This window comes from Kogia breviceps, chromosome 5, assembly GCF_026419965.1.
Source record: "Kogia breviceps isolate mKogBre1 chromosome 5, mKogBre1 haplotype 1, whole genome shotgun sequence".
Classification (NCBI taxonomy): domain Eukaryota; kingdom Metazoa; phylum Chordata; class Mammalia; order Artiodactyla; family Physeteridae; genus Kogia; species Kogia breviceps.
In genome coordinates this window covers 79,911,158-79,935,999 of record NC_081314.1, presented here as the reverse complement: position 1 = coordinate 79,935,999, position 24,842 = coordinate 79,911,158, and the positions used below count along the sequence as shown (strand labels likewise).

The window sequence follows — 24,842 nt, the reverse complement described above, 5'->3', positions numbered from 1 at the left end:
CCATCCTCCAGGACAAAGGCTGAGCCGTGACCCAGAGTCGGCCCGACCTGGAGCCCCTGGGTCTGGGGTCAGGCTTCCAGAAAGGGAATCACCCCTGAGGCGGCCTCAGGGGCACTAAGGAAAGAGGTTGCCTATCCAGGCAGGAATGAAAGATGAAGGACCTTGGTGTGACCTCATGCTCCTTGATTTAAAAATAATTCTAAAGGTTTAAGGGGAAAAAAAGACCTTGAGAAACAGCCCTAGGGTCAAAGGTCAGAAGATTCCCATTCAATTAAATAAGTAAACAAAAAGGCTTTCTGTGGGGGGGGGAAGGGCCTATACCTTGTGCCTCGGTTTTCTTTGCCCCTCTTACCCTCTGAAAAATAAACACCCATGGAGGGGCTGAAGAAGAGGCTCCTTAGCAAAGAGGCAGTTTTGAGAAAGAGGCCGAAGCAAGCGGCGCCAGAGGTGAAGGTCGGGGTTGGGGGGAGCCAGCCTCCCTGCCTCCCGCGAGGTCACCCTGACATTCGCTCACACCCAAAGAGGAAGCCTGGTGGCAGGGCTCCACCAAAGGAGGCCTGCCAGGTTAGTGAAACAATAAAGAGGCAAGGAAAACATCCTGGTTCCGAGGAGGAAGGGGGAGAGGCGTGGGAAGGGGGCAGGAAGCACCGCTACCGGGGCGGCGGGCGAACTGAGCCAGACACCGGTGCCTTTACGTGTTCTGGGGTCCATTTACTCCACTGACTTGTGAGAAGTGGCCCAGGACTTTAAGGAAACCAGAGAAGCATCATTTGTCTGGAAAGTTTACAGCATTAGAAAATGTACACATTGGACCGATGTTGAGGCCTGGACTGGGGAAGGGGAAGAAGGCGGTCGCCAAGGTCACTGCCTCTCAAGGGACAGGGGATGGGGGTCGGGGGTCGGGGTGGGGGGCTCAGCATGGGAACACCAGGAGCCTGCAGGGGTTTAAGTAAAATCGATTTCAGAAGATATGTTAAAGGTTTACTGATAGCCTTTTAAAATTAAGATTGGGAAACATGACACTCGATTCAAACATAACCAATATTTAAAAAATCAGTTGTATGCCATAGCCAGTGAAGAAAAAAGATAAAATAGAGGGAGAAGAAAGGAAGGGGGCTGAAAAGAGAAATAAAACAAAAGGGAGAAACTTACAGAGGGAGGGAGAAATAAAGCTAGGGAGAATGTTTTTTATAAAGATGCCCACCAGAGTAGGGTAATGATTGGCTACTATTATGGCAGCCCAAATGAGGGGAGTACTTGCTCCCTGCAGGCACGTGCTCAGCATTTCACAGGGACTGTCCCGGTTAATCCTCTTGGCAATCCTGGGAGGTAGGCACCATTATTATCCCTGTTTTCTGATAAGGACACTGAGGTATAGTGAGATAAGTAAATTGGCCAAGGTTGCAAGGCAAACAGTAGTACTTGGTATCAACCCAGGTCTGTCTGACTCCAAAGACCAATTTAAAAAGACAGAAATAAAGAATGAAGGATAGGAGAGGATGGAGCAAAACAAAGACAGCTTCTGAAAGGGAAAGCAGGAAAGGGCTGAGGAGGACCTCCTGGTGCTTCCAGGATGACCTCCAAGGGACTCCGGGGTCCACACTGCAGCTTCACAACCCAAATGGGGTGACACCTTGACAGCCTAGGTCGCCCACTGTCCAGTTGGAATTATGTGTACTTAATTCCATCTGATTAACAAGTGATGGGATTTAGGAGGAGGAAGGAAGAAAGGGAGGAAGTGAGGATGGGAGGAAAGAAGGGAGGGAAGAGTCCACACTTATTACCTGTGAGTGAGAAAAGGCAATGAGACAAAGATGATGGAGGTTTTGAATGTGCAATGGAGAGATTAATAGGACCATTATCAGGCAAAGGATAGTCGGGTCTAGGGGAGGAAAGGTTATGTCTGCGTTTATAACCACTATCTGTGCTGTTGAAAGTGAAGCAGGATAAACGAATGTGTCAATGGCTGACTGGTGGCTGAAGGCTTGGAACTGGGTTTCTTTAGAGAAGAAAGAGGAGGATCTCCCCCCCAGAGAAAATAGGTGAAGCCCTGCTGTCTTCCCTCCATGCCTTCCTTCCTGCAGTCCTCCTACCTAGTGCCCTGCTTCCTTCCCCTTGGCCTTCTGGAAAAATCTGACTCATTTCTCACACCCAGCTCAGAGGCCACCACCTCCAGGAAGCCTTCCCAGAGACAACTCTCTCCCTCAACACTACTGTTTTACCTTGTTATACAATTATATCTTACATGATCCCATTTCTGTGTCCCTTATGAGAGACTGTGGCTCAATAAATGGAGATGCTCAATAAATGTTCACTTCACTGAGCTGGAGGGAGAAGGCCAAGGGCAGAGCTGTGAGGAACATCCCATTTGGTGGGAGGGGCAGAGGTGGGAAGGAGCTATTTAGCCAGTGCCAGCTGAGAGGACAAAGAGAAGGAGGCTTGAAGAAGGCCACTGAGATTTCCTAGAATGTTCTCCCACTTTCTTCTCACCTCCTGCATCTACCTTCTCCACAGAGCCCCACCTCACTTACAGTAATGATACTTCCCGATGTGTTCCAGGGGAGCATTAATGACTAACCCATACACAGCACATGCATGTTTACAAAGCTCGTCCATGTGGATTGATTCATTTCACCCCTACGACAACACTGTGAGGTGGACACAACTGGTATTAGCCTCTCCATTTTACAGATATGGAAGTTGGCTCAGAGATGAAACGGCTTGCCCAAGGCCGCAGTCAGTTCATTGTATTATAACTCATTACTTGCTATGTCTACATTTAAATGTGTTTTCACAGTCATAATTATATCTGTTTCTCCTCAAAAACCTTGTTAAGGAAGCAGAATAGACATTATCATCTTCATTCTTAACATAAGGAAAGAAAGACCCAGAGATGTTAGGCAGCTGCCCAGTGCCACATACCTAGAAAGCAAAGGGGTTAAGAGCAGAAGTCCTCTGTCCCCATCAGAGCCCTTGAGCCACCACTGGCATCTGTCTTCCCAGCTCTGCCAGCGGCATTCCATTACCACAAGGCACAACTATACTATAAATAATTCCTAGCAAACCACAAGAATTCACCTACCCAGTGAGTCTGATCCCCTTCAAGGAGGTCCCATCAAGACCACACTTATTCCAACAAAGCTGTCACTGCTCAAGCTGTTCTCTAAAAATCTCCAATTTTCAATAGAGCCTGCAGAATATTATTCTCTTGAGTTTCCTGGATAACAACAATTTTTTCATCCTTTGATAAGGCGTTTAGATTACTTTGGACACAGACACAAATTCAAAGCTCAATCTAGTGACTGATGAAGGCGATCAAGATGAGTGAACCCATTTTGGATCCAGGAGGAGGTTTAACTGCAAAAATTCAGCAGTGAGTTGCTTGTGCCCCACACACTGGTTCTAAAGGTAGCTCCCAACTCCTTCAAACACTGTGGAGGCGTGTCAATAACCTCCAAAGGTTCTGACCTGGAGGAGAACACTCATTGGCCATAGAGGTCCAACTATGACTGATTTTCAAAGGCTTATTATTTTGGAGTCACATGTACCTCATATTCTGTTTTTGTTGAATCCTAATTGCTTCATGTGTGTTAACTGGGTCTCCTCAGATGATTACAGGCAAGGGCTGTGGCACTGAGTTTTTCTGACTTCAAATCTTGCTCTTTTCTCTGAAGCTAAGGAGAAAGAAAGAGTTCTAGAAGACCACAGGTGAAGTTGGCAGCGGTCCAGGGTGAGAGCGGACCAGGTAACAGAGGTCCCTGGAAGGTGGCCTTGAGCCCTCTGCATTCAGAACTTGTCCCCCGGCCAATGAGCCTGGAGGTGAAGGGTGCGTTGTCAGCAATACAATGGTCAGTATTAATAGACATTGGTTTCAGGAGAGTCATTGTGGCCAGTATTTACAGAGCTCTCCTGCTCAGGCACCTCGCAATCTGCTACACAGGGGATTACGACACTATATTCCCTGAGCAGCGGCCTATTAATAGCCCATTTGACAGATGAGAACCTGAAGGCGCAGAGAGGCTGAATAACCTACCAGGGTCCCACAGCTGGCCAGTGGCACTGTTAGGATTTGGATTGAAGCTATCTGACCCCCCAGCCAGGACTTCCCCAGGTCTCTGACTGCAAAGCCAGGAGGGCTCTCATCCACACCCGGCGAAAGATGGTCCCAGAAAGTCTCACCCGTGGCATCAACAAACATCCTGGTGGCCCCAGAGGCTACAGGAGTGACACTCATCCCCACGTTGAAGCTGTTTCCATCTCCTCCTACCACCCGGGGAAGGAAAATGGAGTGGTTTTCAATACTAGCCTAACATACGGTAATCACTAGTCACGACCTTGCCCAAAGAACAAAAATCCCACCAGATTACAACAGGGTGTCCCTCTTCTGTATCCTTGCGACTCCTTCCTCCAATGCGACGGCCTCAGTTCAGACGCCCAGGGTGGCGCAGGGCAAGCTGGAGAGCTTGACCTTGGCCTCTGCCCTCTTCTCGTCACCCGTCTTCCTCCTCCCTGGTCTTCGTCTCCCAACTTATCAAAGACATCGGAGCAGAAACTTGTCAAACTTACCAAATCCATCTCCTTGCCTCCAGCAGCCCAGCGCCCTCCCAGACCAGAGAGGCGGGGCCTGCTGTTATTCAGGGTCTCCAGTGAGTTGAGAGCCTCCCCTCCAGCTCTCCCAACAACTCCAGGAACTGGGAACGCAGAGCCTTGCCTGCTTCCTACACCATCTGACCTGCCAGCTTTCCTCACACACCCACATGGCATGAAGTTCACGTACCCCAAACCAAAATATAGCTCAAAAACAGTGTGTGCATTTTGAACAGCCTCTGTAGCCTTGCCGGCTCCTTAAGAGGTCTTATACCAGGAGCCCTCGACCACGTGGTGGTGCAGGTGCTTCTGCAGTAGTACCCGGGTAGTGGTGGCCGCAGGCTGGACAGGGCCTGTGCTGGGTGCAATAGGGCACAAAGAGGGATAAAATCTACTGCTTCCTCCCAAGGAGCTGCAGGTCTAGTGGGCTCACAAGTGCACATTCGTGCGGCCCTTCCCTGTCCCTCACACAGGCTCCGAAAGCTCCTGGACCTCAAGCTAAAGGAGCCTGGTGTCGAACCTCCTCACATTTTATACCAGCATCAGGGAAGTCAAGAGGTGTTCACAGGATAAAGATGGGCCCTCTCAGAAACGGAGCTTTTAGCATGGGATGGACCATCATTTCATAAAGAAATGGAGGCCCGAGGGGAAGTGATATGCCCAAAGTCACATCGTGACTAAGTGGCAGAGCCAAAACTTGACCCCGGACCTTTTGGACCAGTTTTCACCTCTAGCCACTCCACTTGCTGGAGCACCATTTCTACCCTCAACTACAGCTCTGTCACTGTGATGGTTGTGAAACTGCTTCTCCGGTTTCTAGAACCTTTCCAGGAATACCTATGTCTATGAGCTGCAGCCATCACATCATTCGTTGGATGCATCTGGATTTGTCAGATAATCTCCCAATCTAAGGGGACCTCACATCTTGCATCACACCCTGAACAAAGAGACCAAAAGTTTCTGAGCACAAAGTGAAATTACTGACTCTGGCTGGAAATCAACCAGGGTAGATGAGGCAAAAGAGTGAAAGCCCTAGAACGAAACAGAGAGTCTTCTTTTTCCTCCTTATTTTGGACATAAGCCTATCATTTAATGAATAAAGATGGATCTTCTAAGGTCCTTTCTAATCCTGAGGATGTAGGATTTTCTGAACGTAAAGAGAATTCTCAAAGTGCTCTTACAGACCCCAAACAAAACACTCATTTTGCCCAGTCCTCCACAATTTAAGGGATCAATTATTGCCAATGAAATGACTCTAATTTAGAAAGATGCAAAGTCCCCGTGGCATTCTCTTGCCCCATCCCCAATTCTGTATTCTAGTTCCTTCTAAAATACTGTATTTCCCTTCCGCCTGGTCACTTAGCCAAGGCACTGTGCTAGGCTACCTCCCTTCCCAGATGCAGGCTCCCTGGACACAGCGTGGTGGATAGCTTGCCAGCCTGCTCTGGAGGGACCCACTTCCCTCAGCAGCATCCACCAAACTTCCTGCTTGTCAGATGCCCTGCACAGTCAGTCACCCACAGAAACATCTTCTCCTCAACTTGCTGGTGAAAGTATAATTTGGCACAATTCAAAGGGGCCATTTGGTAGTACTGCCAAGGATCTTAAAATTGTCCACATACAGGAATTAACATTCAGCAAATAATCAGCTATAAATACAAAAATCTTTGCACAAAGATATTTAGTCACAGCATTATTTATGACAATGAAAAACTGAAAACAGTCTACATATCCAATAAAGAAATAGCTAGAAAAAAGTTACCATATAGTGGAATAATATCTATTCTGGATATTCATACGGCTATACACATGGGTTGATATGTAGATAGATAAATGGATAGTTAGACAGATATAGTTAGATAACTTTATATTCCATGTAAATGAGAAATAATAACAATTGCTAATATTTTAATACACTTCTAGTAGTTGGAATATAGGTGATAATTTATTTGTTGCTTTTACTTCTCTATAACTTCCAAATGTTATATGATAAACATATATTAATGCTTATAATCAGGAAAAGATAAAACATTTAAAAAGGAAAGACAACCGTGCCGCTTGGAAGTACCGAATGCTAGCACTTTATCCTGAGCCTAAGTTAAAAATGTCACCTCATGGCCTCACCGTTGACTGACGGCTAGCCAGGCATCTCTGGCCTGAGGGTCCCTGCTCTGGCAGGGGAAACAAACGTCAGGGAGGAGGGGCCCCGGCCTGATGAGGGAGAAGCATCCTCACCCTCTGACAGCTCCTGGGCCAACAAGGGAAGTGGGAACACAATAAGTGAAAGGCGAACACTCCCGAAACGTGCATCCAAACCCTTGTTTCCAGAGACCCGGCCACAGCAGCTCCCCAGCCACGGAGCCCGACCACACCCCACCCCACAGCAAGGATGCTGGCCTCTCTGCTCCACCAGCAGCCCCTCTGCCCTCTCCCTCCCCTGGAGAAGACTGCCCAGTCCAGTGTCCTACTGCGCTGGGGGGTAATGCAGGAGGGAGGTGTTGGCTTGCCGAGCCAGGAGCGTGAGGACAGCTCTGTCACAGGGATAGTGCTGCAAGTGCGCACCCCTCTTCCTGCCTCCCACTCTCGCACCTGAAGCAATCGTGTATTCCACAAATCCATGAGTCCTTACCGCGGGTCAGGCCCTCGACTAGCCCTGGCTTCCCACAGTCTGTTCTCCACATCACTCCTCTGCTTAACACCTCTCCTGGGGCCTAGAAGACAGTCTGCCCTCCTCACCGCCTTCTCCTGGTCCCACATGACCCAGTCACCGTGGCCTTCCTGCTCTCCATCCTGAAACAGGCGAGCTCCTCCCAGCCTCGGGGCACGTGCACTGGCTGCCTCCTCTGCCGGCAAGGCTGGCTCCACTACACCCGAGGACACCCTGTGCCCGTCTCCAGGACAGGAAGGGCCTGGGCATGTAGAAGCAACAGTCTGGTGGGTTAGGACGGGGAGTGGAGTGAGAAGAGGCCAAAGAGCTAACAGGGCCCAGACCTGCTGACCTTGTGTGATTTTATCTCAGCGCGACGGCAAAGCCGTCGGAGGGTGTTCAGCCCAAGAGTGAGGTGACCTGAATTACATTTTAAGAAGATCACTCTGGCTCCTGTGAGCATGAAGTCGAGGGAGAGCACGAGTGGATGCAGGGAGAACAGAAAAGAGGAAGCCTTGGGCTTCCCTGGTGGTGCAGTGGTTGAGAGTCCGCCTGCCGACGCAGGGGACACGGGTTCGTGCCCCGGTCCGGGAATATCCCACATGCCGCGGAGCGGCTGGGCCCGTGAGCCATGGCCGCTGAGCCTGCGTGTCTGGATCCTGTGCTCCGCCACGGGAGGGGCCACAACAGTGAGGCCTGCGTACCACAAAAAAAAAAAAAAAGAGCAGCGGAGATGAAGAGGGCAGATTCGGGATATATTCTGGAAACAGAAGCAACTGGAGTAACCACACACACACACACACAAAGATGTAGAGGGTGAGGACAAAAAGCATGGAGGGTGGCTTTTAGGCTTCTCCTTAAAGTAACTAGGTCGATGGTGTTGCCAGCTCCTGACATGGGAGGATCTAGGAGTCAACAATGGGTTTGGGGGTGGGAATCAAGGGTTCTAGGTCTGACTTTTTTCCTCTTTCACGTCACTGTTAAACTTTGCCAAGGGAGACCAACATCTGCCATCTCCCACACGGTAAACAGGCTTCTTCCTGCTCTCCTAAAGGCTCCCCCAAATTCTCAGAATGAAAGCCAGGGGCCTGCCCTCAGCCTCATTCTCCGCATCCCCCTTGTCCTTTCAACTGGGACAGTACGCAGATGAGACAAGACCCAGCAGATAGATACACCTTCCCTTACACGTTCCTTTGCAGACCATCGCCTTTTTAAAAACATCTTTATTGGAGTATAATTGCTTTACAACGGTGTGTTAGTTTCTGCTGTATAACAAAGTGAATCAGCTATACATACACATATGTCCCCATATCCCCTCCCTCTTGCATCTCCCTCCCACCCTCCCTATCCCACCCCTCTAGGTGGTCACAAAGCACTGAGCTGATCTCCCTGTGCTATGCGGCTGCTTCCCACTAGCTATCTATTTTACGTTTGGTAGTGTATATATGTCCGTGCCACTCTCTCACTTCGTCCCAGCTTACCCTTCCCCCTTCCCAAGTCCTCAAGTCCATTCTCTACATCTGCATCTTTATTCCTGTCCTGCCCCTAAGACCGCTGCCTTTTATGCATACACTGTGCACTAACTCTAATCACCTGCCCACCCACAGCCATCCCCCAAGCTGCCAGGCCCTCACGGCACCCTCAGGCCGGCCTGACCCCTTGCCTGGCACTGCTTCTTCCTCACCATCTAGGCTGAATGTTCTCCACCGGGTCAGAGCTGGCTGCCTCTTCTCCCGTGACGTTCCCTGCTGCTGGGGCTCACCCTCCAGGCTGAATCAGCCCTGACCTCGTCTGAGTTCAGTTCTGCATTCTCAACTGGCCAAGGAAGGCTTCACTGGGACAGGCTGCATTCTTTACGGTGAAGGCACCTCAACTGATGCAAACCAGCTCCTCTCCATCCACCGTGCTCCCATCGTGCCTGCAGCCAGGCAGTTACCGGGTCCTCCTGCCTGGGCCCTTGCATTGCTCCCTTTCAATTTCCGCTCCCCTACATTCTCATCCTGCTCTGTTTTCACCCTTTTCCTCCCAGGGTGTCGATATACTGCCCACCAGCACTGTGATATCTCTGGAATTACTGCTGGGCTGTAGCAAGGGCAGATCTGTATGTGATTCATCCATGAGGCTCCAGCACCAAGCACAATGAACACGGAACAAGAAAACGACACTGCTCCTTTCTCACGAGCCCTCAGGGGCTCCTCAACACGGATGAGACAAACACGGACGCCTTCCCAATGTGACCCAATCCTCCTTTCTAGTCCCGTCTAATGACTCCAGTTATGCTGGAGCCTAACTAGTCTCCCCAAGTCCTCTCCCCCCACCTTCCTGGCTGTTAACCTGCATTTAAAAAATCTTGAGCGTTTCAATATTGGGGATTTTGCTGATGTCAATACCCGCCTCTCTGTCTATCCACATCCAAGCAACTCCTTCCTTCTCCCCAATGTGTCTCCCTGGGCTGCCGGCCCCGTCCGTCTCTCCATCTCTGCGTGCTGCAGCCCATCTCCATCCACACCATCCCTTGGGTCAGTATGATCTTGTGACACTTCTTCATCGATGAATCACTCGTGCATCATCATTTCACTTTTTAGACATTTGGATCTTGTGCTCCAACAAGACTGCATGTTCCCTGGGGGCAAGGCAGACTTGCACCTCACCCTCCCTGTCACCTGGCACAGCTCCTCACACAGAGAAAGAGCTCTGTACATATTTTCTGATTTCCAGATCAGTCAAACGTGATGCAGACTGAGTCATGTACCACACTCCAACAAAAGAAGAGAGAGAAGACAGGACAGAAACATCTTCATTTCTATCTACTCGAGATACACGATGAGTGGGTAGAAGAGGGCATAGGAGTTAAAAACAAAACAATTTTACAGCCTCTGAATAGGGTACCGTTTGACATCTCCTCCTACTGAATAAGTACTCATAACACTTCCTCAGAATACCAGCCCTGTTCCCAGGAGAGCCCATTGAGAACATCACCAATTCATTTCAGTTTGGTTGCTAATGAATGCAGCTACCTCTGGCATCAATAACCTTACGGATTGGCATAGAAACAGGGTGTAATTCACAATCTCCAAATAAAATGCCATCTTATACACGTAGAAAGACTTGCAGTCCCACCTTCTTTCATAAGAGCTCTACTCTGCAGATCTCTACGGTAAGATCTCTACTCTGTCCCCACTACTACTGCCATCTCCTCATTCTGTCTCTCATCCCAATCCTAGTCTTTACTCTCAAAAAAAGGGCAAGACCAAGGATCTGAGGAAGAGAGGAAGAACAACGATGCACTGGAGAGGATCTTAGAGATCTAGGCAACTCTCACTCCACTTAACCCATGAGAAAACTGAGGCTGCATGATATTGTGGAATGAGCAAACGGATTTGGTCAAATCAATTTAAATTCCTCCTCCTCCATTTACTGTCTGATCTAACATCACCAGGCTTCAGTTTCCACGATTGTAAAAGGGCAATAATATCCCTCACAGGCTTGTTTTGAGGGTTAAATGGGACAAGGAATAAGTTTCAGCCACACAGGTGCTCAAAGGTTAGACGTCAAAGAGGGAGCAAAACTGATCTCCTTCCCTGTTGCTTCCTTCCTTAGGATTCTTGAAGGTGGGCACACTTATTGCAGCTGAAGCCTCCTGTTCACACAAAAGGGGGTGGGGACAGAGGGCAGCCACTGAAGGAGCCACTAAGGGCTCAGAAACTTCAACTGCCATCTGTGAATTGCTTTCTTTCTGAGCAGCTCTGAGACAACAGGCCAATTCTGAGAACGCCGTTTCCAGCCAGCTGGGCAGGGCTGCTGGAAGGCAGAGGGGATCACTGGGAGGGCAGAGGCTCCTTCCCCAGCTGTCCAGGACTAGGGGTGCAGTAACTGGCTGGCTGGGCAGCAAACACCTTTCGTTTTCACCCTACACACACCATTCAGCTCTCGGGTAGGAAATAGCTGTTCAGCATTTGCAAGCATGAAGTTAAAAGGATGTGGCTTCTTAGATTCCATACATATGTGTTAGCATATGGTATTTGTTTTTCTCCTTTTGACTTACTTCACTCTGGCAGACTCCAGGTCCATCCACCTCACTACAAATAACTCAATTTTGTTTCTTTTTATGGCTGGAGGGAGGGAGATGCAAGAGGGAAGAGATATGGGAACATATGTATATGTATAACTGATTCACTTTGTTGTAAAGCAGAAACTAACACACCATTGTAAAGTAATTATACTCCAATAAAGATATTAAAAAAAAAAAAAGGACGTGGCTTTTAAACACACACGGCCAGGATGAGTCCCTTTCCCTACATCCCTCCTTCTATTTGGGGCACCCTCCATCAAAGCAAGAGGGCTTCTCAGAAATCACCACCACCGCCGCTGCCGCCGCCAGCCTCGGCCAGGACATGCCCGGAGGAAAGCTCCCTCTCGTGCCAGGGGGCTGCCTCCTGCCCAGCCCAGGTCTTCACTGCACTGTGTAAGGGTTCCCCCTTAGCTAAAGCTAAATGACAAGTTGGCCCACAAAGTTACAGCAATTCAGGAGACAGCTATGTAACAGCCCAGAAGGGGCTGGGCTCACAGCACTTCCTTTACCCTAGGGAGCTGCATTTTTCTCAGATTATTATTCCTTGGTCTGGCTGCTCAGCTCCTTAGCGCCATTTCCCCTTTGGGTGGGAAAGTGCTTTCTTTCTGCACTGATTTGCATTATGACTTAGGCCTCCTCTTCCCCCACCCCTGCGCTCATCTGCGGATCTCACAGTGAAAGCGCTGACTGTGAAGTACAGAAGTCAAAGCATATCAACTTAAGCACTCAGAACCGTGGCTCAGAAAACCTGAGGTGTTAAAAACAAAAACAAAAACAAAAAGAGCAAGAAAAAGGAAACCTCGAGGACTTGGCATCCTCTCCACCTCCACTGGCTGAAACACCAGCAACAAGTTTAACTTAACGGCACGCGGGTGACAGGTGGGTGCAAAAGCTTAACAAAGGGGGGCAGTGCTGTCATCCAGGGACTTGAGGTCTAAGACAGGCAAACAACCCACAGAACACAAGCACGGTTACTCAACAGTGAGAACCTTGGGCTTCCCTGGTGACGCAGTGGTTGAGAGGCCACCTGCCGATGCCGGGGACACGGGTTCGTGCCCCGGTCAGGGAAGATCCTACATGCCACGGAGCGGCTGGACCCGTGAACCATGGCCGCTGAGCCTGCACGTCCAGAGCCTGTGGGAGAGGCCACAACAGTGAGAGGCCTGCGTACCGCAAAAAAAAAAAAAAAAAAAACCCAACCAAAACAGTGAGAAACTTGAACTCTGCCAAGAGCTTAAGGGGCTAGAAATGGCCCCAGGGAACAAAAAGACATTCTCTGGTCCTTGCTGTTGACATTATATTTGGAAGTCCAGGCCATGAGGACCAAGCACTGACCACCAGCATCTCTGCAACACAAGGGGCTACAGGCAGTTTCCCCAACAAAACGAAGCACCTTATTTGTAAGACTCAGGGCTCATAACCAGCAGCAGCAAGCACCTCTCCAATCATTAAAAGATTAGTGCAGAGCCTGGGTGGCCATCTGTCAGGGGTGCTGAGAGGGCAGATAACCACATGGGACGCTGTGTGGACCAGAGGGCTTCCAGAGGCCCCTGCAGTGTTGAGACTTGGCTGCCTTGGGAAATAACTGATTGTACCTTGTGATACATGGTGGCCGATCAAAAAGGGTCCAGAGAAAATCTCAGAGGTTATTAGGAAACTTGGACTCACTGAAATCACTTGATGTTGACTTGCTTTTTCATTGTTTCTTTTTCCCTCTAAGTGACGTTATGTGGGTCACCACCAGAAAAGCAGCACAGGTCCTGCCTGAATCCTAAGCCATGTTAGTAGCTTCTAGAAGTTTTCAACAGGTAACCAATTTCCTCTTTTCTCATCTCACCTTCCTAATATCCTACCTGAGATCTCGCCTTAGCTCAGGTGAAGTGCAGACACTCCTTGGGTGGTCTCTGTGCACAGTGCAAGGGAGGGGGGGTGGTCCCAGGGGATATCCTCTTAGGTAAGAGAAGTTTGGGACAACCCCAGCTCCTGCCTACCTGCTCTCTGGGACTCTCAAGTGCATTCCTCCAGAGCCTCACACACCTGAAACCTCCATTGCTCTCACCTCCCCAAGTGAATCTTTGTAACCGGGAAGGTTGCAAAGCCAAGATTAGCAGTTCCCTGCCACACCTGTGAGGAAGTGTGGCTCACATATGGCATTGTGGGGGAGGGGTGTCTGTGACCAGCAAGGGAGATCTGCCCCAACTCTTACCTGCTGAGTCCCTAAGCCAACTGCCTCCACTGTCTCTCTCCCTGTAACACCTAGTTCTCTATGATGTGTGGGGATTCTCAGCCACAAGAGAAGGAGGGAGACTCCTGTACCAGCCTCATCCAGCCAGGGCCCCCGCAAGTCAGCATCACTCCCACCCCTCCACTAACAAGATCAGGCCCTACAGCTAAGAAAGCCTGACTTCCAGCCAGAGAAACTGCTTTTAGTTCCTGAGATGGCCTCAATCCCCTGCACTCCACTTCCCATTTAGAAGACGCACAAATTTCTGCACAGTAATTTTTGGTTACTCGTGTAGTGTGAGAAAGCCAGGAAATATTGTCTTTTATGTTTTTGATTCCTTCCTGTGGAACTTAAAATGATAGATGTTGTAAGTCAGCTAGAGTTGCAGTCGCGGTGACTGCATCTCTTGTAGGTCTGGAAGCTTCCTTCTCCTCTCTCTTCCCTTACAGTTCCTCAGTGTCTCAGTCTTGTGCCAGTGATGGAGAAGTTCACGAGCACAAGACATTTGCAATGACGGGATTACTACTGAATGTAGAATTGAGTTTCTACTGGAGGATCTGATTTTTTTAAGCTTTTTTCTTATTTAATTAGAGGAAGCATCCCTAGGTGCAATGAAGCAAGCTAATTCCTATCCCAGAAAGTTTGTGTGATATGAGAGACTTCAGTGAAGTATCCATTAGAAAGATGAAATCTTCTCAGCCTTCACCTAAACTCCAAGACAATACCTACTGTTTCAAGCGGCCTGGCTTCTCCGGATAACCCGCGAGAACGTACGCCTTGTGTCACTCACAGGAAAGCAGTGGCTTACACCACCGCATTGCTGGCTTTGTTCAAAGCACTTTCCACTTATTTTTACTTTCATTTTGTCACATCATCACCAGGAGGCTGGGAAGAGCAGGGATCATTACTTCCATTTCACAGATGGACAGACTGAGATCAAAAGAGGTGCCATCCCCAAGGTCACAATGGCATTACGGTTGGAATTCCACTCGGTCCTTAGCATTTCTTGCAGACCCAAAGAAGGAACTGGATCAAAAGGTCCGGAGGAGAGAGCGCAGGTCCCTCTGAGTGGACAGGCGGGGGCTGTGCATGGAGCTGCAGCTCACGGGGAAAGGAAAGGGGAGGAAAGGCTGGGGGCAACCCTGTGGCAGCGCCTGCCTTGCAGGGCTTCACCTTAGAGCCCCACCTCCACACAGTTCCTGGAGTCTCTCCGCTTTAGAGAGAGCCAGCAGTGTTTGGCTTCCAACTACATCCTTTGTCCTTTATAAATATCCTCAGGGCTAGAACCCTTTAAAAAAAAATCAGTTATTTAAATTTGAAAGTCAGGCTCTGTACCAGAAGAGGCCTATTTCTGTATCTATAGTAAAAGAATGGGATTGGAGAATGGACCCGTCGGACGTTATCACCTCCGAAGTGGGAGAGGTGCTTTCTGAAGGTGTGGAATTTTTTTTAAATTTTATTTCTTTTAAGGTAGGTGTATATGGGGTCCGGGGTACACCATGGGAGATAAGTCTTCTTCCAAGGGGATGGGGGGAGAACAGAATGGTCACACCCCCAAGTCCAGCCACCCGCGAAAGCGGCTAGGAAACCTCCCGCCCGGCCCCCCCACGCTGGGTCCCAGCGCGCCCCGTGGAACCGGAGCCCCCTCCGGGGTCGAGCGGCGCCGGGGCCTAGGGCGGGGAATGCGGCCCCGGGCGCGCCCACGCCCCCAGCCCGAGGCTCGAGCGGCGCCAGTCCCCGGCTCTCACTCACCCGCGCTCCTGCCTCCGGGGGCCCGGCCCGAGGGTCCCGACCGCGTCGCGGCGCCCGGCGCAGGGGTCGTCTGGCGGTGGCCGGGGGACGCGGACCCGTGGCGCTCCGGGGGCGGCGGCAGCTCGCGCTCGGGGCCGGGCTCGGGCGACCCCGCCGACCCCGCGCCTCCCGGGGAGGGCGGCTGGCCCCGCGTCCCGGGGGCGGCCGGCGGCGGCAGCAGCAGCAGCGGCAGCAGCAGCAGCAGGGGCGGAGGCGGCGGCGAGGCCATGGTGGCGGCGCCCGCCCGCGCTCACATGCCCGGCGCGAGGGGCGGGCGCGGGGCGGGCGCGGGTGCGAGGGAAGCGAGCGGCGGGTGCTGCCCGGGGCCGGGGAAGTGAGCGAAGTGAGGCTGAGAGCGCGGTCCCCGCCTCAAAAGTTGTGGGGAGCCGGAGGAGGGAGGCCGGGGGCCGGGCGGGCGCGGCGGAGGCGGCCCCGGCGCCGCTACATGCTGATTAGCCCGGGCGGGTCGCGGGGCGGGCGGCTCCTCCTCGGGTTGACATCACCGGCCGAGCGCGGCCGGGCCGGGGCGGGGAGAGGGCAGGAAGGGGGCGGGGGCCGGGCCCGCGAGCGCCGGCCTGGGACCGCGGGGGGGGTTCCTCGGAGCCGGCAACCTCGGGCGCGCGCACACAGAGACACAGACACACACACACACAGAGACACACACACACAGAGACACACACACACACACACACACAGACACACACACACACCGCCCCCTCCCCCCCCACACGCCGCCCCCTCCCCCACACACGCCCCCAATTAGTGTTGCCCTGCCATGTGCAGAAAATTTAGAAAACCTGAGTCTTCCGAACCTGGAACCAGAATTTCCCAACTCCTTAAATGCACAGTCCATGGGTGAAAAGCAGGTGCTGGGGAACATAATTAGCACCAACTAGATCATTCAAAGCGCTTCGCTGTGCGAGAGCAGTGGAACCTGGGGCCCTGCTCCCCACCCTTACTAATCTGACTCCCCCCGCACCCCTCCCACCACCTCTCCTCCAGTCCCCAGGGCTGGGGCTGAGCTGGCGGTGGCCAAGCCTAACACCTTACCCCGCAGCCAACTCGGGAGTCATCCTATGCCCCTCCCTGCGCCCTCTCAAGCCTGGATGCCATCCGCAAACCCATCCCACCACTGCCTTTGGCTCACACCAAGAGTTCTGCAGAAATGTCACCGCCAGGACACCCAAACAGGCTGCAGGGAAAAGAAAACTGTGAATTCAGGCAGGGCTAGGGCAAACTCATATCCGGAAAAGGGCTGCAGATCGCAAATTAAACAGAAGGATGCACAGAGATCCCTGAATTTTAAATGGACACTTTCGGAGGAGAGATTCAAAGATTTCGCATAAACAGACTTTCTTGGTAAATAAAGGATAAAATGTCTAAATTTTTAGACTGTAAGCGTCTGCATTTCTAGGTGAAGAAAGAAGGGCTCAAAATGAAAGGATAACTTGCTCAAGATTCTGAAGCTAGACCCAAAGATTAAGGGATTTATCTGTGAACGACCATGTGGCATCATTAATTCTGGTCCCACAATTATGAATTTGCAATAATCCAGATAATGTCTCAACTAAAATGAATACTGGAGCTCCTTGGGGATCTCGTCAGTTCCACTGGGGACTGTGTCTGACCACCAGATGCTCGGGAAACTATGAGTGTGGACTTCCCTTTCAGGCCTGTCTCCACCCCATTTCTCTGCTCCTCTCAGTTGCTGTCTCTGAGCCCCATGACCTCCCCTTCAGGTTAATGAGCAGACTGTGGTGTCCAGGGCAGCTGCAGATGGACCCAGGCCCACTCTCTGGTGATTCAGTCCAAGTGACTCACTTGGCAGAAAACATAAAGGATGCTCTCTATTTACAAGCTCACCTTAAATTGTGGAGTGAGGAGTAACGATTTTGTTTTGTTTTGTTTTGTTTTGAAAGAACCACAAAACAAACCCAACTTTCCACTGCTCTCACGTGGAATTTCCAGGTCTTTCCAAGAAAGTACCATACAATAACACCCCTGTAAGAAACTCAGTTTGCACTCAGGGCCCCAGTTCAACTTCTTGGGATCCTGCTCTCATATTAACAAGGCAGGACTGCCCCCAGCTGCCCAGAGGCAGCCAGACAAACCCCAATAAGCCAAGAAACTGTGTTCAGAGGTTCTGGTCACTGCTGCTCCCTTCCTTCCTCAGACAACATTTCACATAGCCCAGTTTGCCCTCCTGGGCAACCAGTAACATTTAAGGATTTAATGACCCTTACAGGCTTCTGGTGTGGATTCAGAGATGTCTTCACTACCAAGGCCCAAGGAGAAAACATGCACCTGTCACACGTGCCTCCCCTTTAGGCATAGATTCACCTCTCTGATCTTCTCTGCCTCCTAAGAGAAGGACCTATTTTGGGTTAGCTGGGTAGGTGAGGAGAGAGGTGAGGGGAGAAACACAGGAGAACCTGGAAAGATTGATCACAGTGAAGATGGACCCCAGCATATTTTCATCTCCTCCCAGTCAGAACATGAGAAAACAGCAAGAGAAAGTTAGAGGCAGATAGAACCTTGGAAAGAGTAGTCAAATTGATCTTAGGGCCCTTGCTTCCTGTCCTGACTTTACCACTATTTGTGTGATCTAGGCCTCAGTGTCCTCATCTGTAAAACAAAGATTATCCTAGATGATTGCTAAGGAATGCTCCAGCTCTGCTGTTTTAGGGTTCAGTAAAGAACCTTCTGACACAGTAGCAAGGAAGTATGAAACAAATGTCTAAGGAATTTGGAGTGTTTCCTTCCCAGTGATATAAAAATCCAGACAAGATTTTTGGTCATCTCAGATGGCTTAGAAGAGGCCCTGTTGGGAGCCAAGGGGATAAATCAGATGACATTCCCAGGTCCATTCCAGCCCTGGGAGTCTATTGATCTAGAATTAAACAGGTAGGAAGCCAGCTCAGACCAAATTCCTGGATTGAGTAAGTGAGGAGCCAGGTTCCTAGCCTTTCCAGAGGGGCCACTCCAAAGTGGTTGACAGTGAAATCATCAGTGAGCCTCTCTTTCCATTACCCAATGCTGTATGTAGTCAGAGCTTTTGCAGGGGCCTTCCTGTCTCTACTTGTATGAGACAGGAAAGCCCCTGCAGTAACAGATAGGCTCCCCAAATGCAGCAACTTTATGTGGTAGATATTTTATTCTCCCTGTTCACTTAACAGCCTTAGGCACTGATGTTCAGGTCAGGGGATGGCTTTCTCTCATATAGCCTTTCAGGGCTTCGGCATTGTGGCAGCTCTGCCATTCTCTAATGCATAGCTTCCAAAGTTGCCCTTGGAATTGATATCCCAATCAGCCAGAGGTGAAAAAGAATATGGAGATGTGCAGATGGGAGGTTTTGATGGGCCAGGCTTCACTTTCTCTTATATCTCACTAGAGAGAACATGGATGGTCACATGCCTCACCAAACTGCAAAGGAGTCTGGGAAATATAGGCTAGCCATATAGGCTAGAAGGGGAGAAGAGATTTGGGTAAACAGCTAGCAGTCTCTGCCCTACTGCTCAGCATCAGTTGGGCAGGGAAAGGAAAGGGAGGGGAAGGAGATTCATATCTCTGGCCTCAGTTTCCTCCCTCATTAAACAAGGGTGTCAAATCAGATGATCTCTTAGGGCCCATCTGTTTTAACCTTCTGTGGTTCCAAGAAGTGATGAAATATCCTTCTGCACCAAAGTAAACAAGCCTGCAGCCTCCTGCTACAATGTATGCTCGGTCTGGGGCATCCTCCTCTGCCAGTTGGTCTGGGGGGCGGACCCCGCAGAGAGGGCCTTGGGTTCTCTCCAAGTTCTCTTCCTGAGCTGTTCTCACTCCTTGGCCAAGAAAAGTGATCTCTACTGACCTCAGTCTCCCCAACTGTACAGTGGGGAGAAAAATCATTACCCTTTGCTGCCTCCCGGGGCTGATCTGAGGATATGATGAAATCACTGTCTGGAAGGCAGCCAGGAGCCCATCGGATTCAGATGCTGCATATGATCCTCTTATTGTAACCAGAGCCTTTAATAACGCTGCCTTTGGAACAGGCCCAAAGTGTGCCCGTTCCTGAGGACAGTGCCCCTGCAGGGTTTGTGGCGGTGGACACAGTGGTGACTGCATATCAATAACATCATGGGACTAGGGTCCCCGAGGGCTGAGAAGCCAGTCAACAGACTCCTCGATTGAGCTTCAATCTGGAGGTGGGACACTGGGACCAGCCATCACTGTCTCCTCTGGCCTGCTCCTCTGCTATGTGCTCATCACATTTTTACACCCTGGGTCTGTCTACTCATCCTCTCATCTGCTTGTCCCTTCCCACCCCTCATCGATGAGCTGTTTTCTGGGAAGTCCTGGCCCTTGTTCTTCTTTGTATCTCCAGAACACAACATAGCACCTTCTTTCTTTTATTTAGTCATTCAACAAATATTTACTAAGTCACTACTCTGTGCCTGGCACTGTGCTGGGTGTTGGGTGAGTCTCAGACCTCACAGAGCTTAAAGGTTTGGAGGAGACAGATAGTTATCAAAGAATGTAAATGTAAACTTGTCACTTTAGAAAGTGCCCTGAAGGAGGGAGAGAGGTTTGGGTTTCCCTGTAAACATGAGATTGAGCTACTATCTGAAAGCTCTGTAGGCCATTAACATGTAGGCTGTTAATCAGGCAAAGGAGAGTGGGGAGCATATGTGCAAAGACCCTGAGGCAGGAAGGATTGGGATAAATGGAAAGGACTAAAGAAAGCCAAGGAGGCTGGAGCACAAAGAGCGAGGAAGTGTGTGGAGGGAAGTGAGGCCGGAGACTTTCCGAATGACCAGATCAGGCAGACCCTAACAGCCCATTTTTAAGATTTTTGCTTTATCTTAAGAATTTAGAGAAGTCATTTCAAGGTTTTAGCTTAGTGAGGCGGGAATGGAAAACACCATTCTGGCTATGATAAGGGGAATGATTTAGAAAGAAACAAGCGCTGATGCCTGAACTCTTGGAGTCCACATAAGAAATGATAATTCTTGGATGAGGATGATAGAAATGAGTTCAGAGAAGAGTATGGACTTGAGACTGTGCGAGGTAAAATCCACAAGATATGCGCACAGATATGGAGGGTGAGGAAAAGAGGTCAAAGTTTTCCTGAGTTTCTGGCCTTCATGATTGGATGGATGGTGGTACCATTCACAAGGAAGCGGGAACAGTGAATGAGAATTAGGTCTTTGAGGTCAAGATCATTAACTTTGTCTTGGACTTGGGACGTCTTTGAGCTGTCCACATGGCCATGTCAAGTGTGCATTTCGATCTGCAGACTTGGAGCTGAGAGGAGGGGTCCAAGTTTGAGGTCTAGATCTGCGTAACTGGGAATGAGATCATCTAGAGAGGACTGGAGGCAGTGAAAGGAGCCTAAGAATGAGCCCTGAGGACACACCATGAAATGGCTGGGGAGGGGGGACTCTGCCAGAAGGGGGACTGGGCAGGAGCCATGGAGATGTGGGAGGAAGTCCAGGAGAAAGTTGTGTTACTACAGCAAAGGGAGGGAGATGGGGGTTAACAGCGTGTAACGCAGCCGAAAGGTCCAGCAAGGTGAAGACCCGAAAATCCACTGGTTTTAGCCCCATGGAAGTCACCGGTGACCATACTAAGAAAGGTGTCAGTGGAGCAGAAGGGACAATGGAGCGAGCTGGGAAGAATGGGAAGTGAAGAAACCAAGCTGGTCAAGATAACTTCAAGGGAGCTTGGCTTTGAAGAGGAAGAGTGCGTTAGGACAGGAACTACAGGGGAATTAGGAGTAAGGGAGTTCTTCTCGCTTTTAGTGGGAGAATTTGAACATAGAAAGGATCTACTTGGGAGAGAGAAAAATCAAAGGTCTAAGAAAGAGAAAAGATGACTGACAGGAAAGGGCTTCTGAGAGGCAGGAGAAGATGGGCTCCCTAGCACAGGTGGAGGGACTGGCCCTGGGAGGAGGGAAAGAGGAGTGGGGTGAGGGGATCTGGATTTCTGCCTGAGGACTTGAATTTTTTTTTTTTTTTTGTAAGATAGCAAACACAAAGCTATTTGTTAAGAGTGGGGGACTGAAGGGGTGGGACCTCAGGATTTGAAATTTGGAGGAACATGAATATATTCATTTCCTAGGCCTACTGTAAACAAAGTACCTACAAACTTGGTGACTTAGAACAACAGGAGTTTATCCTCTCACAAATCTGGAGGCCGCAAGTCCAAAGTCAAGGGGTCAGCAGGGCCATGCTCCCTCTGAAGGTTCAGAGAGAGAATTCTCCCTTGCCTTTTCCTAAGTCCTGGTGGCTGCCAGCAATCCTCGGTGTTCCTTGGCTTGTAGACATACCACTCCAGTCTCTGCCTCCGTTGCCATATGGTCTTCTTCCTTCCGTGTGTGTCTGTGTCTTCACCTGGCCTTCTTATAAGGACAGAGTCATTGGATTTAGAGCCCAGCTTAATTCAGTCTGATCTCATTTTAACTTGATTACATCTACAAAGATCTTTTCAAATAAAGTCACATTCACAGGCACCAGAGGTTAGGGGTTGAACATATCTTTCTGGGGACACAATGCTACCCATCAGAAAGAAGAAGTTTAGAAAGCTGTAGAGAGTGAGACCAATGTGCTAGCACACCCACCCTGTTCAGGGCTCCCAGAGATTGGTGGACAGTGTCCAGCAGCTCCAGCTCTTTCCAGTGTGCTCCTCTCTGCTGACTGGCGTCCAGCATCCTTGGCCTGAGCCGGGGCACATCGGCTCTCTCCCATTTCAGGACAGATTCCCTCCTACCAGGTACAGAGACTTCTGCCCTCTCTTGACCCCACCTCTCTTCCCATCTCAGTCTCGTCTCTGCATCCCATGCCATCCTTTTCTCTGCCCAATGATACATCAAGAGCCCTTGCAGACAGAAGCTGCTGAGCCAGCCCTGACAGCACCAGGGTTATAACAGAAGAGAGAAGGCCCCCCAGGGAACACATGCTACGCCTGCACTGTTTTGTTCAGAGTTCCACGAGGCAGAGCGCCTTGGGATTTTGACAAAAGAACTGAAGGAATAAACCCATCTCCCTATTTCTGACCTCCCGGGAGAAGCCTTACTGTCCCTTTCTGGTATGTCACAAATGGTTTTGTTTTGTCCAGGCCAAGCTGAGCTGCTTGCTGGACCCCAAGCCTAGGGACCTCTTGCTGCTTCTCCACCCTCTCGTGCAGGGTTCCAGAGGCCTTTGCTTTGGAGGGCCAAGGTGAGAATGTAAACCCAGCAAGGCAAGCCTGCTGCAAACAGGCTGGGACCTCCTTCAGGGAGGAAGGCTTGCTCACAGCTTGGCTGAGCTCCCAAGCATCATGTATGGCAACCCTGAGTTCCAACTTCAACAACTTGGGGTGGGTCCTCAAATGACCTTCCGTTTCTTGTCTGCTCATCTGAGAAGACCATTCCTTTCCAAACAACATTCCTTCGATAAAATCAGTTACACACTGTAAACATCAGGGAGCCAGGAACATTCTCCATTGCAACAGGATTCTGATAAAGTGGTCTGATTTTGCAAAACCTTCTAGTGTGAAAAATCCTCCCCAGAGCAGGCAGGGAAATTCCTGGGATGCCAGGACACCGGGCAAAGTGGCCAGGGCCCTAAGGAAGGAGCAGAAAATGCAGAGTGATGTTACCACTGTGAGTAGAGGGGCCTGGGTTTGCAGGCAACATCTCATTCAATCCATCAGTCAACACGTATTTGACAAGACTTTCCAAGTGCTGGGCCCTGATCTGGAGTCACTGGGAAGGCAACTGCTAAGCGTCCCTGTCTTTCAAAAAGCAGTGATAACTTGCTGCCCTCACCCAGCCCAGGTTAGCAATCAGGGACAAGTCCGCGGCTTCACCTCCGTGCCGATGCCCCCCTACTCCCTCTGGTCATCCTCTCTGCCTCACCCTGGGAGGCTGGAGCCTCCATTTTCTTCTCTATCCCATTGGGCCCCCCATTCTTTTGACCTTTATGTAGCTTTCTGCTTGCAGGGGTCTCCTCCCTGGGCTGTTTCTGGGCATCACAGTCTCCACTTTTCTTCACGTCTCACTTTGCATCAGAGCGCCTCCCAGCCCATCCCTTTCTCTGTGCCTCCATCAGACTCTCTTTTCCTGCCTTTCCTCTAATCAGCTCAACCCCTTTTTTTACCTTCAACACTTTTTTTTTTTTTTTTTTGCGGTACGCGGGCCTCTCTCACTGTGTGGCCTCTCCCTTTGCGGAGCACAGGCTCCGGACACGCAGGCTCAGCGGCCATGGCTCACGAGCCCAGCCGCTCCGTGGCATGTGGGATCTTCCCGGACCGGGGCACGAACCCGTGTCCCCTGCATCGGCAGGCGGACTCTCAACCACTGCGCCACCAGGGAAGCCCTCCTTCAACCCTTTTCTGTTTCTTCTCTCTAACAAACTGTTGCACAGAACTAAATACATTTAAAAAAAAATAGATTTGTGGAATAAACTTTGACATTCTCTGTGTTTTATTCTTAAAACTGGTTGAAGAATATGTGTCCTTCTCCGTGTCATCTGCATTTCTTACAAGAGCATGAGGAACTATTTACAACTTTTTATTTAAGTACGATGTGCATAGACGACAGTGCATGTGTAGAGGCGGTAAGCACCACACAGAGCTCATCGCTACCAGAGCGTGGGTAGAGGCAGTACTCACGTGGAGAGATGCCACGTCCCCTCCACTCATCCTCCCACAGAGTCACCACCATCCTGACTTTTTTCAGCAGAGACTAGTAGTTTCTGATAAAATACAAAACACCCGGTTTTATATTTTCTATCAGTGGAGTGCTGTAGGATGTACTCTTTTGTGTTTGGCTCTTATTGCTCAGAATCAGACGGTAGATTCACTCACAGCATTACATGTAGTTATAAACGCCCTTCATTCTCCTTGCTTCATAGCACCCAGGGCAGGGCCATCCCACAATTTGTTTTCCCTTCTATTGTTAATGGGCAACTGAGTGGTTTCCATGAGCAGCTATTACCAATAATGCTGCTATTAACTTTCATGTATGCGTCTTTTGATGGCATCTATTACTTTTATAATCAGGAAAAGAGAAGAAAACTAGTATCGTTTTAAGAGATGGAGGTGGCCAAGTGCGATGTTTTAGAAAAGGGCTCTGGAGTAGGAAGCAGGACACATGAGCCCTTGTTCTGGCTTCTCTATTCTCTATTTCTACAACTTTGAGCCAATCAATTAACCACAGTGAGTCTCAGTTTTCTCATCCGCAAAAGATGGACAGTAATATCTGCCATTGGGAGGCATGACCACCTCACAGGGAAATTATGACAATCAAGTAAGATGATGGATATGAGGGAAAGAGTGTTATGGAAAAATAAAATACATTATTATTTCTCGTATTAAAGAAAAAAATAACAGATACATTATGAGGCTCTTGATTTACCTGTTTTTAAAATTTGAGACAACAAATTTGAACCTGGGGCCTTAGACAAAAGATCTCCCCAGTCCCTGACCCACTGTGGGCAATAAAAGATAAATACATGTCTCAAAGGTAAGAAATAACAAATAAAAGATAATAAATGTCTCAA

General features: G+C 49.9%; 1 protein-coding gene across 2 annotated transcripts in view; it reads right to left on the bottom strand.

Moving 5' to 3' along the window:
- HEG1 (heart development protein with EGF like domains 1) overlaps positions 1-22,061 on the bottom strand; it is a 90,202-nt gene extending 68,141 nt beyond the window's left edge. Inside the window, exon 1 of one of the 2 annotated variants that reach the window (XM_067034402.1) lies at positions 21,920-22,061. In XM_067034402.1, coding sequence (XP_066890503.1) covers positions 21,920-22,046 — 127 coding nt within the window. In that variant the 5' untranslated portion in view covers positions 22,047-22,061. Of the gene's footprint in view, positions 1-15,282; positions 15,566-21,919 lie in introns of those variants that run through there. The other variant, XM_059064334.2, reaches the window with a different exon arrangement.
- Positions 22,062-24,842: the final 2,781 nt, after the last annotated feature.